Source organism: Palaemon carinicauda, chromosome 2, assembly GCF_036898095.1.
Source record: "Palaemon carinicauda isolate YSFRI2023 chromosome 2, ASM3689809v2, whole genome shotgun sequence".
Lineage (NCBI taxonomy): Eukaryota > Metazoa > Arthropoda > Malacostraca > Decapoda > Palaemonidae > Palaemon > Palaemon carinicauda.
The window spans coordinates 57,324,248-57,338,828 of NC_090726.1; the positions used below are offsets into that span (position 1 = coordinate 57,324,248).

The 14,581-nt window shown below is 43.6% G+C and overlaps 1 protein-coding gene across 6 annotated transcripts in view; it reads left to right on the forward strand.

Annotated features, from left to right (window-relative positions):
• Positions 1-14,581, forward strand: part of LOC137625137 (arginine/serine-rich coiled-coil protein 2-like) — a 93,585-nt gene that overhangs the window by 64,386 nt on the left and 14,618 nt on the right. For all 6 annotated transcript variants that reach the window (XM_068356040.1, XM_068356041.1, XM_068356039.1 and 3 more), the window contains one exon: positions 5,583-5,868. In XM_068356040.1, coding sequence (XP_068212141.1) covers positions 5,583-5,868 — 286 coding nt within the window. The remainder of the gene's footprint in view (positions 1-5,582; positions 5,869-14,581) is intronic.

The following is a 14,581-nucleotide window of genomic DNA, read 5'->3' on the forward strand; positions in this document are numbered from 1 at the left end:
TCCTTTCCTCACTAGGCTATTTTCCCTGTTGGGGCCCATGGGCTTATAGCATCCTGCTTTTCCAAATAGGGTAGTTAGCTTAGCAATTAATAATAATAATAATAGTAATAGTAATAATAATAATAATAATAATAAGACTTCCAGCAGATGTAGTGAACAGTAACATGGTAAACGAGTTCAAGGGTAAGTTAGGCAAGATCATAAGAACTCTCTAAATGCTTAAACTAAATCGCTCTACCAAAGAACAAATGGAGTCTCTGTGGATGGCCTATAAAAAGTCTTTTGAGATATCCAAAATCCTTGTAACTCCTTGTATATCTCTCTCTCTCCTTCCTTCCTTCCTTCCCTCTTTTTTATATCTGTCAATAGCTATTTATCGTGAAACTAATGTGGAATAAGTCATTTCAATAAAATATAGAGATAAAAAGGTGGAAGTAAAGCGCAAGGTACGTGAGGCAAAGAGGGCAGCTGACCTGAGGTGGGGTCAGGGACTGGGTCAGTCATATGAAGAGAATAAGAAGAAGTTTTGGAAAGAAGTGAAGAGAGTAAGAAAGGCCGGCACAAGAATTGAAGAGACCAGTGAAAGATGGAAATGGAAGGTTGTTAAAAGGAGAGGAGGCAAGGAAAAGGTGGGCGGAATATTTTGAAAGTTTGCTGAATGTTGAGGATGATAGGGAGGCAGAGATAATTGCTGTTCCAGGTGTTGAGGTGCCAGTGATGGGAGATGAGAATGAGAGAGAGATTACAATAGAGGAAGTGAGGAGAGCACTAGATGAAACGAGAGTAGGAAAAGCATCTGGTATGGATGGTGTGAAAGCTGAGATGTTGAAGGAAGGGGGTGTGACTGTAATTGAATGGTTGGTGAGATTGTTTAATGTGTGTTTTGTGTTGTCAATGGTACCAGTAGATTGGGTCTGTGCATGTATTGTACCACTATATAAGGGTAAGGGAGATGTGCATGAGTGTTGTAATTCAAGAGGTATTAGTTTGTTGAGTGTAGTTGGAAAAGTGTATGGTAGAGTACTGATTAATAGGATTAAGGATAAAACAGAGAATGCAATCTGGGAAGTACAGGGGGGTTTTAGAAGAGGTAGGGGTTGTATGAATCAGATTTTTACAGTTAGGCAGATATGCGAGAAATATTTAGCAAAAGGTAAGGAGGTGTATGTTGCGTTTATGGATCTGGAGAAAGCATATGATAGAGTTGATAGGGAAGCAATGTGGAATGTGATGAGGTTATATGGAGTTGGTGGAAGGTTGTTGCAAGCAGTGAAAAGTTTCTACAAAGGTAGTAAAGCATGTGTTAGAATAGGAAATGAAGTGAGCGATTGGTTTCCGGTGAGTGTGGGGCTGAGACAGGGATGTGTGATGTCGCCGTGGTTGTTTAACTTGTATGTTGATGGAGTGGTGAGAGAGGTGAATGCTCGAGTGCTTGGACGCGGATTAAAACTGGTAGACGAGAATGATCATGAATGGGAGGTAAATCAGTTGTTGTTTGCGGATGATACTGTACTGGTAGCAGACACAGAAGAGAAGCTTGACCGACTAGTGACAGAATTTGGAAGGGTGTGTGAGAGAAGGAAGTTGAGAGTTAATGTGGGTAAGAGTAAGGTTATGAGATGTACGAGAAGGGAAGGTGGTGCAAGGTTGAATGTCATGTTGAATGGAGAGTTACTTGAGGAGGTGGATCAGTTTAAGTACTGGGGGTCTGTTGTTGCAGCAAATGGTGGAGTGGAAGCAGATGTACGTCAGAGAGTGAATGAAGGTTGCAAAGTGTTGGGGGCAGTTAAGGGAGTAGTAAAAAATAGAGGGTTGGGCATGAATGTAAAGAGAGTTCTATATGAGAAAGTGATTGTACCAACTGTGATGTATGGATCGGAGTTGTGGGGAATGAAAGTGATGGAGAGACAGAAATTGAATGTGTTTGAGATGAAGTGTCTGAGGAGTATGACTGGTGTATCTCGAGTAGATAGGGTCAGGAACGAGGTGGTGAGGGTGAGAACGGGTGTAAGAAATGAGTTAGCGGCTAGAGTGGATATGAATGTGTTGAGGTGGTTTGGCCATGTTGAGAGAATGGAGAATGGCTGTCTGCTAAAGAAGGTGATGAATGCAAGAGTTGATGGGAGAAGTACAAGAGGAAGGCCAAGGTTTGGGTGGATGGATGGTGTGAAGAAAGCTCTGGGTGATAGGAGGATAGATGTGAGAGAGGCAAGAGAGCGTGCTAGAAATAGGAATGAATGGCGAGCGATTGTGACGCAGTTCCGGTAGGCCCTGCTGCTTCCTCCGGTGCCTTAGATGACCGCGGAGGTAGCAGCAGTAGGGGACTCAGCAGTATGAAGCTTCATCTGTGGTGGAAATGTGGGAGGTTGGGCTGTGGCACCCTAGCAGTACCAGCTGAACTCGGCTGAGTCCCTGGTTAGGCTGGAGGAACATAGAGAGTAGAGGTCCCCTTTTTTGTTTGTTCTTGTTGATGTCGGCTACCCCCCAAAATTGGGGGAAGTGCCTTTGGTATATGTATGTATGTAATAAAATAGTTTTATTTTTCTTTTACACATAAGCACAGTGCTTTACCATACCTTATTTTTAAACATTATAGAATACTTTTGTTGTCAGAGGAAACAATTTTCTTTTTTTTTTTTGTTACATTCCTGTATAACATAAATTCTAGCGAGTAGTTTTGTATCTTTCCATGGCTATTTATCGTGGAATTATCAAGGAATAAGTCACTTCAATAAATATAACCATTTTTTTTTTTTTTTTTTTTTTTTGAGTCTCAGTGCTTAACCATTATGTAGAGAAAATTTACAAAACAAATTTCTGAAAAATTTTTCTATAATCACTTCACAATGAATGGAAAAAATATTTTGGTTGTTTTGGTGGAAAATAAAGCAAACTTTTGAAGAATTTATTCTGTAATCAGTTTTAAAACAAACATGAAAATGTAGGTTATTATAAAGTAAGTTAGCATGTATATCTGATGGGGACAAATCTTGTGCTGTATATAGCTTAATTAGCGGATCTGCTGCCTCGTAGTGAAGAGGTTAAGGCTTATAGTATTAAAGGGCCTCTGGTAATCAGGTCTATTCTTTTTAATTTAGACTTGGTTTTGCATTGAAAGGTTCAAACTTTTAATTGTTATGAAGCCTTTCACTTGTAGATTTTCATGGTTAAAATGCTTCTTCTATTAACATTGGCTTGAGTTGAATGCATAATAAAATAATAGCATTATCTTTTAAGGTAGGTTTTGTGAGCATAAGATGATTTTTTTGGCTTTGCCTTCATTCAGAGCAAAAATGTTTTGAAGATGAATTGTCTACCATAATTTTTTTATTTATCCTTTGCAAGTTGTAAGCATTTCATCCGAAAATAAATTTTTTTGTCCAGTAAGTCATTCAGTATTTTTTGGACAAACTGGAAATTAGAGGTAGTGTCCCTAATTTACTATGTGAGATTAGAATTCCAAATCATACTCTGTCAAAAAATACATTGTAATACCTAATTAAAATTTGGTCGAATAAACTTGTAAAGTATTGAATCCAAATCTTTAAAAAGCCTTGAACATTTCGGTTCAGGATGTTAGGAATGCACCTACATCTGTTAATTTGCCGAAAGTCTTTTTTGGATATCTGCGGAAATCTTCAGCCTCAGTCTACCGGGCAAAATGGAATGTCTTTTTTGGTTGGAGTCGTGGAAGGGGTCCCAATCCACTCAATGCCACTATTCCATTAATAGCGAAGTTCCTTGTGTATTTACGGGAAGAAATGTGTCTTTCAGTTTCAGCAGTTAAAGGCTATTGCTCAGCCTTGAGTCTCACTTTTAAACTGAAAGGAATGGATTTTCCCTCATCGCTTGAACTTTCCCTCCTTATACGAAGTTATGAACTTACCTGTCCTCAGTCGGAAGTGAGATCTCCCCCATGGAACGTGGTACGAGTTCTTCGATCTCTAAAGAGACCCCCGTATGAATCATTACACCAGGCAACAGATCGCCACCTGACTTGGAAGACAGTGTTTCTATTGCCTTGGCATCAGCCAAACAAGTCGGCGAACTTCATGATCTCTCTTATGACATATCCCATTCAAGGGGATGGGGAGAGGTAAGCTTCAGAGACTCAGAATCCAGGAGTTTTAGACCCTAGGTTCGAATCCTTCCAGATAACAAGTCTCAGCTCTGTAACTGACAACCCAGATCATCTATTACTATGCCCAGTAAGGTGTTTGAAGTGCTACCTCAAGAGAACAGCAGCAGCTCGGCCCAGTGTCTCCTCGCTTTTCGTAAGCACGGGCAGAACCAATAGGAGGGTCATGAAAAACACAATCTCTGCATGGATTCGCAAAGTTATTGACTTTGCCCTGAATCCTGACCCCCCTCCAACACCTCGTCCCAGAGCTCATGATGTCAAGGGCGTTGCTACGTCCCTGGCCTTCAAAAAGAACTACTCTGTGATGCAGGTATTACAAGCGGGTGTGTGGAAGTGACTTAAGGACATTCACCGCGTACTGCCTGCAAGACGTGACCCACAGAAACCTTGATACATTCTCTATTGGTCCTGTGGTGGCTGCACAACAGCTGGTTTAGTACCTCAAGCTTCTTATTAGATAAGTAGCAGAAGGTTGAGGGCATTGGTTACCTGGGTTTTAGTCTGAGTGAATGAAAAGGAATGTCTGGCTCTTTTCCTTTCTTCATCCTCCCCTCTCTTGGGGAAATCAGCATCTTGGAACCTCTGCACAAGCTGGCATTAAACCTCTCCAGGTAAACCATTGCTCCCTTGTGTAACCTAGTATTGTTCCAATACTGTTGCGCCCCCAAACCCTGGCGAGGTGGTATTGGAAATGTCTCTGCCTCTTCAGTTATTTCCTACAAGACTTGGGATAATGTTTACTTGGACTGTCGCACTGCTAGTTTATCACCACACACAACTTGGGTAGGCCGTTGACCATGCTTAGCAGGTTTAGCAAGGTGTTAGAGTCTCCTTATTGTTGCTCAAAACTCTGCACAAGAAGGAGTAACCCAGGTAAGGTCAAAATACCAGATTGGCTGGGATGTCTACCCTCCTAATGGGTGAGTCACCCCTATAAATAGTGTTGGTTTGTATTCCAGTTACGGAATAAATGACAAATTTGGAGGTAATTTGTATTTTTCCTAACGATACAAACCTTATTTATATATACATACTTCTCTGCCAACTCTGTCCCCCTTGAAGTCCTGTCTCCAAGCAAAGTGAGCACAATAACAGGTGTGAGTGGGAGGGGTAGCAGCCTACCACCCGCTAACGAGCGGGATGGGTAATTAACCCTTGCTAAATTTTAATGGCTCTTCCTTTCAGCTTCGCCAAAAGTACACCCCTATAAATAGCAAAGGTTTGTATCTTTAGGAAAAATACAAATTATCTCCACATTTTTCATTTTGGAGATAAAGCCATGTAAATATTAGGTGAGTACTGTATATAAATAAAAAAATTTATTATTAATATTCCATTTTTATTTGCTATAAATCAATTCATTTTGATATGGTGCTCTTGTTAAAAATTGTGGATATAGTTCAGTATTCTATTTGCAAATTGAAATTGTATTTTTTCTCAGAGTAAGTCTGTTGATGGAGTGGCAAGTACAGGTGGGGCTGCTAGTACAGGAGGATCTTCATTATATGGCAGCCTCGCTTCAACAGAACATCCACATCCAGCAGCACCAGTTAGCAACAGCATTGGATCTGTTGGAGCAGGAAGAATGGGAATGGCAGCAGCAGCAGCCGGCAGCGGTGCTGGGGGCCAAGCATCCCTTTGGGCCAGTACAAAATTTGCCAATGATAAAGATGGCAAAATGGCAGAAAAATTCCGTAGGCTAATGGGAGTAAAGGATTCAAGTGGAGGTGAGTCTTCATTTTGTACATTTAATTTTTAAAGTAGTGCTCATATGATGCAAATTTCATCAAGTCAAAAGAGCTGTTTGTTCCAAACACAAACCTTTTCGGTCTGTATAGGGAATATACTTTTGTGGAAGCTGGAAACTAGCCATAAGACTTTTAGTGAGGTATAACTACCCACCAATAGTGAGCATGGGTTTAGTGGAGGTTGTACCGGCTACCCAGCTCGCTCACGCACCTCTACTATACTGTCGCTTTTGCTTTTGGCTCGGTGGAGTGCAGACATAGTTTCTCACTCTACTATTAGCAAACTATCTTTTGACTATTGCTTTCTCTTTTCAGGTGTTCTTTGTTTTTTTTTTTTTGGCTTATATCATCATGCAGGTTTGTCCTGGTTGTGAATGTCGCCAATGCTGCACTTTCATGTCTGACCTTAACACCAATCCCCTTCCCTTTGTTCTGCTTGCAGAGGCCACTCTTGTAAGCAGGACTCGCCTTGTAATGATTGTCGGAAGTGGCCATCGTCTCAGTGGATGAGATTTGGTAGTTTGCTGAAGAAGTCTATAAAAGATTCTTCTTCTTCAGGGTCTTCATCGAAGGCGAAGAAACTCGAGACTTACTTCTCCATTGGCTCGATCCCTCCATGTTGATTCTGCTCACTCGTTCTCCGGAAGACGATCAGGTAAGAGCGATGGCCACTTGACCTCCGGAAAACAATTGGGCTAAGAGGACGCCGCCGTTTTCCCTAGACTGCTGAAGGGGACTCTGTCAGTTGCTGATGTTCATCAACTCTGGCCTTCCTTAAGGATTTTGGGTCCCCCTTCAAAGGAGTGGCTGTTAGATGATTCAGTTTGGGCCACAGAGGAAGCACACGCCTAATTCCTCTGAGGTTGACTCCAGTCCTCCTATCCTAGACTGAAGGTAATGCACTGGCAGTTCCTAGTGTCCTTACCTTTAACCATCTCTGCACCTGCTCATTCACCCTTTGTTCATGTAGCTTCGGCATATGAACAATAGCAAGTACAGACTAGTACTCCAGAGTTTTCCTCTCGTAAAAGCCATAGTAGCTAACCCGTAGTTTGACGTTGGTCATTCTCATCAGCTCGCAGATTATAACCCATTATCTCAGCCTGAGTACGCTCAACAAGCCGAGGGTCAGTGAAGTGTGATGCACCGAGCTGCTGCTCTCAAAGGTGAGCACCTTTTTCGTTCACGAGTGAGAATTACCTCTCCTGAGTGGTCGCCTCCACAGAGTTTTAGGGAACGGGTGCTGGATTCATCCATGCCTCTTTCCAGCCCTTCGGAGCAAGACGAGGTGGTCCGAAGAATGTGTTCAGTCTCTTTTAAGCCAATTCCGCAGCAAAGACGACGACTTCCTCCAACAGATCCACAATAGCCCGGGAGGTGGGCCCCAGACCTACCTTTCATCGGAGAGGACATCCCTCTAGACGAAGAGGCCGCGGTCCCGGAGACTCTCGGCTTACCACCAGTGGGAGTATGCCTACGAAGCTTTTGGCTAAGGTGGCAGGACTTCAGGACTAACCTTGGAAGTCCTCCGTTCAGGATATCGAGTCCCTTTCATTGCCTGTCTGCCACCTCTTACCAGTACTCTTGACAATCCAACAATTTTATACGAAAGGCTTAGTAAAGGACTCCCTCTTATTAGAGGAATATCCAAATTGTTGACCAAAGGAACCGTGGAAGAAGTCTTAACGACTCTAGTGAGACAAAGGATAGACAACTTAGTAACACCCTATATTTTCCAAATAAGAAGGTACAGCTTCCCTCCTGCCATGCCACCTGGTGGTAGTAAAGATACATGAGTAAGCTCATAACAAAACATCCTCTCTCTTGGTAAAATTATTCTCAAGTGGAGAGTCGTCTTTGCTAGCTATCAGAATTAATCAAGGACAGCAAGGGGGTACAGAAGAGCCTTTGTTCCTTATAGCGGCAATGAGACTCTTGACCTTGTAAGTTTCCAGATCTTGTGGCGTAATTACCTCTCCTGAGGTTTACTAATGCCCGGTGTATTGCTAATCAGTCCTAGATAAAAAAAACTACAGTATTAGGGATACTTCTTTAGTATCTGAGATAGTCTGGACTCTTACAATCTTACACTGCTTCGTATGATTCGTCAGATTGCATGGAATCCGAACATCCAAGGGAGTCAGAACAACGCTAGTACTGTATATTCCAAGGAGACAACAGAGGAGTAGTACCCAGATCTACTGGAATTTCTCACAGTACCCCTGACAAAACCTCCAGAGTGACTAAAACCTAATTTGTCAACCTAGCTCAGGAAGAGTTTTAAGTCGCAGTGCGTTGCCTGCCATGTCACAAAGGGAGACTAGTTGGGTGAACTCGCGAAAGAAGGGAGTTCGAGCCCAACTGCTAAACAACTGTCCAGATATCCCCGAAAATTGTCCGTAACTATAGCCTATCAGGCCAAATGAAACCTTCAGTGATCGGGGTTGTAAGAAAAATATTGTGTCTCTGAAGGCCACTTTTCCCTGAATATGGGCTATTTGGTGATCCTGAGTAACAAATTTCTTTTCAGTCAAGGCAGTATAAGACTACCACTAGGCCTTGAACCAAGTTTTCAAACTGAAAGAGCTTGACATCCTCTCTTTGGGAGACCTCTCGGCTGTTATTGAGGTTTTTAGCGGGCAGGCTCCTCCTCCTCCTCCTCCTCCTCCTCCTCCTCCTCCTCCTCCTCCTCCTCCAACTCCCCCCGGGGCGATTCCATTGCAATGTCTTCACGCCTAACAGTTATCCAGCAATTCCTCAGAAAGAGAGGCTTTTTGAGACTTGTTGCGAAGAGAATAGCAAGATACCTCCAGGAGTCATCTGCTGCCGTATATCAGACAAAGTGGGCCGTCTTTTATGATTGTTGTTGTGCTCCTCTCAGTGCCATTATTCCAACGATAGCGGAGTTCTTGTTGTACCTCAGGGAGGAAAAACTTTTCCTGCTCAGCACTAAAAGGCTATCATTCATTTATGAGCCTTGCTTTAGACTAGTGGAGTTAGCATTTCCTCCTCGATGGAATTCTCTCTCCTCATACGGAATTTCGAGCGCACCTGCCTTCTTGAAATGTAGTTCAAGTGTTACTTGACTTTAAAGATGGTTTTCTTGCTAGCTTTGGCTTCTGCAAAGAGAGCCCGCAGCTACATGATCTTTTCATACTACACGGCCCATTCAAGGGAACGGGGCAAGTTACACTGTGCTTCATTCCTAAGTTTATGGCTAGGGCACAAAATCTGGCTGTAGCAGATTCTAGATTCGGTCCTATCTAGATTGATTCTCTATATTGTAACAGATGACCTAGATCAAGTGTTACTCTACCCTGTAAGATCACTGATGAAATACCTAAAAAGAACTGTCAGAGCCTGCCCTCAAATTAGCAGGCTTCCTGGGAGTATGGGATGGGTCAAAAGGATGGTCTCAAAGAATTCCATCTCATCCTGGATTAGACATGTAATCAAGATAGTCCGTATGCGGAACATTGCCATGGGGAATATTGCCCATGTGGGGAACATTACCACTGGGTACATTGCCCATGGGGCAATATTGCCACGGGGAATATTTCCCATGTGGGAACATTGCCTTTATAGAAATAAAAGATATTGAAAATAAATTTTTGTTAGGTTTGTGAGAAATATCAATGAAATATTTTTTTATTGACGTTATCTATATAAAAGTTAAATAGATGTTTAGCGTACATTCTCCAACAATCAAATAACAGTTTTAAATATTTAACTTAGCCGGTGAATATATAATAGCTGAGCCTCCGGCGGCTCGACAGAAAAACACACAAAAACTCGCGAGCGATCGCTATGAAGGTTGCGGGTGTGCCCACTAGCGCCAACTATCGGCCAGATACCGCATATACATGTAAACAGACCCAATTTTTCTCTGTCGGTCTGATCGACAAGACGTACCATTACTCGCTGTTAACCTGGAGTTTTTTCAACAGTCTTGGTGAAGTACTTCCTTTTGGTTTGAGCTTTCGCAATGCAGGTGTTTTATCTTCAACTTAAATCTTGAACTCGTTTTTGGATAGATTTAATTGTTGATGACTTTGGATTGTTTTTTGGACTTTCTTTGACTTTTAAATGGCCGACCCTTTCCTTAGTACGGAAGTGTGTTTTAGGCTTTTAGCAATTATCTTATCACGTTATAAATTGTTGTTGTTAATTATAGATTTTCCTCTATATATTTTATATCTCAACCGCCTTTATTAGGCCTCTTCGATTAGCTTTCCATTTATAATAAACATCAAGATAAATTTTAATGATTTGTTTATATGCGACCTTACCTATTCCTCCCCTAATCCGAGAGTAGGCGGTCCTAACTTGGAAACCGAAGTTAAACAACGTTGAGCCCTTTCAATCGTAAATAACTTTTACAGAGCAAATGATTTAAAACTTATTAAATGAATATTTTTTAATAGATATTTTATGAAAGATTTTCTTTGAATAGTCTTCGTACTGTTTCAAAGATGAACTAACGTTTAGTTTATTTATGCTACGCAGTTTGCGCTCTATCGTTACGATAGAGAGAATCACGGTTTCACTTTGCAGAAAGAGTAAATCGATTCTGACGTTTTGTTCATTCTTCTTTCAAACTTAAATGTTTTAAATACTATTTTAAAGGAACTTGTTAATTGAAAAACCTTTCAGTTTTTTCCTTTGGTCAAATAACCTGTTTATTGACGAAAGGTAAGTGGGCTTTTCTCTTCGGTGCGAAATCAAGAGAGAGAGAAAGGAAGAGAGAACGTTCCGATCTTTATTCTCGTCCCAAGCGAGTAACGTTCTCGAGTCAGTTTTTTACTTTCGTCCCTAGTCTCTGTACGGGGAGAAAGGATAAAACGTTTTTAGTTTTTATTCTCGTCCCAAGGCACTGTACGGTGAGAGATTGAAAACGTAGTTTTGAATGAACTAGTGTTTAGTCTCCTTCCCAGCCACTGATCTTTTTATCTTAATATATGTTTACTGTTTTTTTGCTTGTATTAATGTGCTTACATTATACGACTTATTTCGCAATTATAACCTTTTGATGAGGGTAGAATTGCGTGCTTCAGGTAGAAATCAGTTTTATTCATACCTAATGTGAATTGTTGAAAAATTCGATTTCAGTGAAGTAAGTGCAAAACAGAAAATCGTAGTGATAAAGTGATAATTGCGCAAAGTGTTATCAGTGTTGCGACCGAGGGTTCGTCTGTTCGTGCCTGTCGTTCGCCTAGTCCGAGACCTCTTGCAAGCTCCCAAGCCCAGGGGAGAAGTAATGTCGTACGACTTATGGGTTCGAGAGGACTTGAGCAGCGAACAGACGTTCCTTCTATGGTTTCAGGCGTGTCTCATCAACACCGCCCCTACCATAAGACGAGCGAGACGATTTTCTCCTCGTCATCCGAAGGCTTTTCGCGTAAGAAACCGTGGAGCAAAGGTTTCGAGGCCCTTTAAGCGAAAGTCAGTCCTTTCAGGACAGGTCCAGCGTCCTGGTTGTAGCCATTAGGACAGCTCTGACCCTATGCAGTCATCGGAAGACTGCTCGCCGCCTAAATAAAAGCGTAACACAGGCTCCGAGAGTCTTATTGTAGGCAAGGTTTTGCAGTCACAGACGTTACCCTCGTCTCTTACCGCAACCATTCCCGTTGATCCTAAATGGGTTGTATGGCAAGACATGCAGAATAAGCTTGCCTCTCTTATGGAGGACTATTCTGTTGAGCAGGTTCACGTTGATCCTCGCCGCTTAGCTGATCGAGATCCTGGCCGTCAGCCGCCCAAACGAGCCTTTGCTCGTCCTGTTGACATTGACGTTACAAAGTCACGTCAATCGTGTTTTGTAGAGCCTCACTCGATGCAGTCCCGTGTTGACTCTCAGCCGCTTGTGGACGTTCAGCCGCTGCCGCTTGCTCTTGTTGACGTTCAGGATGTTCACCAACCAGCATAGTTGACTTGTTTTGACGTTGAGCGTCAAGCACCGCAGTCAAGAGTTGTTTTGACTGCTCAGTCTAAGCAGTCATGGCAGTCTCGAGTTGACGTCGAACGTCCTCCCGCACCTGTTGTTGTTACTAGTCAGTCCTTTAAGCAGTTACATGACATAGCGTCCTTGACTGCTACTGTTGCTCCTTTGCGTGTGGACTCTGCTTGTCAAGCATTGCCACCACGGCAGGTCTCTCCCTTGCTTGAGACTCGGCAATTGTCGGACAAGGTTCCCTCAGATGAGGAAGTTGCTGATCCCCCTCCTACTGATATTCCCTTGAGGACTCTGTCAGACGGAGAGGAGCCTCAAGCTGCACAACCCCTATATGGACTTTAAATAAATCATGCTGATTTTTAAGAATCTTTGTCCGGATCTTTTTGTAACTGCTGCTCCTCGTTCGCCTAAACGTCAGAGTTTACACTAGGCCTAGCTACTTCGAAGCCGTTGTTTTCTAAGCTAGTGCTCTCTCGCTCTTCTAAGAGAGCTTTACGTTTGCTAGGCGACTGGTTAATCACCAGGAGGAGTTTGGGGGAGACAGCCTTTGCTTTCCCTACTTTTAAGCTGGCTTATAGAGCGAGAGTCTGATATGACACGGGAGAAGTTCTCGGCTTGGGAGTTCCTGCCTCTGCCCAGATAGACTTCTCAAACCTCATAGACTCTCCCTGGCGCCTGACCATGAGACGCTCCAAGATTTTATGGTCGACTTCAGAGCTAGACCATCTTCTGTTAGGAGTTTTTTCGAGCGTTTGAAGTTTTGCTGTACAATTATGTCATGCATAAACAAGGCTTTCAGGGATGGCTCCAATGATGTGACAGCCACGTTCTCTGCAGGAACAAGTCCATCAGGGATGGCTCCAATGATCTGGCAGCCATGTTCACTGCAGGAGTACGTAAGAGGCAAGTGCGCTCAATGTGTTCATTGTCAAGACAAACTTCACGATGAAGTCTACCAGGCTGTCTTGACAGCATTAATGGAAGGCGACTGGATGGTCTCTCTCGACCTTCAGGAGGCATACTTCCACATTCCTATACACCCGGATTCCCAACCGTTTCTGAGGTCTGTTTACAGGAATGTGGGGTACCAGTTTCGAGCCCTGTGCTTTGGCCTCAGTCCTGCTCCTCTCGTGTTTATGAGGCTCATGAGGAATGTGGCAAAATCCCTCCATCTATCGGGGATCCGAGCCTCCCTGTACTTGGACGACTGGCTTCTCAGAGCATCGTCCAGTCTTCGCTGTCTGCAGGATCTACATTGGACGTTGAGTCTGGCCAGGGAGTTGGGACTTTTGGTCAACCTAAAAGTCACAACTGATCCCATCCCAGATTATTCTATATTTGGGGATGGAGATTCGCAGTCCAGTTTTTTCGGGCTTTTCCGTCTGCCCCCCGAATAGAACAAGCCCTGCTCGAAGTCCAACTAATGCTGAAAAGAGAACGTTTGTTCAGTCAGGAGTTGGAACAGTCTCGTAGGGACTCTCTCATCCCTGGAGCAGTTTGTCTCACTAGGGAGACTACACCTTCTGCCTCTCCGGTTCCATCTAGCCTCTCACTGGAACTAGGACAAGACGTTAGAGACGGTATCATTCCCAGTCTCCGAACCAGTAAAGGCATGCCTGAAATGGTGGGACAGCAATATCAGTCTGAGAGAGGGACTATCCCTAGCAGTCAAGAACCCAAACCACGTGTTGTTCTCAGATGCGTCGGATTTGGGTTGGGGTGCGACCCTGGACGGTCGGGAATGCTCGGATCTGTGGACCTCAAGTCAGAAGAGCATGCACATCAACGGCAAGGAGCTATTAGCAGTCCACTTGGCCTTGATGATATTCGAAAGCTTTCTTCGAAACTAAGTGGTAGAGGTCAACTCAGACAACACCACAGCTTTGGCGTACATCTCCAAGCAAGGAGGCACACACTCCTTCACGCTGCTCGAGATCGCAAGGGACCTTCTCATATGGTCAAGAAATCGAGGCATCTCCCTGTTGACGAGATTCATCCAGGGGGACTTGAACGTCTTGGCAGACTGTCTCAGTCGGAGGGGTCAGGTGATACCCACGGAATGGACCCTCCACAAGGACGTGGGCAAGAGTCTTTGGGCTACTTGGGGTCAACCCACCATAGACCTCTTTGCCTCCTCGTTGACCAAAAGGTTAACAATCTATTGCTCTCCAGTCCTAGATACAGAAGCAATCCACATAGACGCGTTTCTACTGGATTGGTCTCTTCTGGACTTATATGCATTCCCACCATTCAAGATAGTCAACAAGGTACTGCAGAAGTTCGCCTCTCACGAAGGGACAAGGTTGACGTTGGTTGCTACCCTCTGGCCTGCGAGAGAGTGGTTCACCGAGGTACTTCAATGGCTGGTATACTTTCCAAGAAGTCTTCCTCTAAGGGTAGATCTGTTACGTCAGCCCCACGTAAAGAATGTCCATCAAAGCCTCCCCGCTCTTCGTCTGACTTCCTTCAGACTATCGAAAGACTCTCAAGAGCTCGAGGCTTTTCGAAGGAGGCAGCCAGTGCGATGGCAAGAGCGAGGAGAGCTTCTACCATTAGAGTATACCAGTCGAAGTGGGAAGTCTTTCGAGACTGGTGCAAGTCAGCATCTGTGTCCTCGTCCAGTACCTCTGTAGCCCAAATCGCAGATTTTCTTTTACATCTGAGAAAGGTTCGCTCCCTATCAGCTCCCACGATTAAGGGCTACAGGAGCATGTTGGCTTCGGTCTTTCGACATAGAGG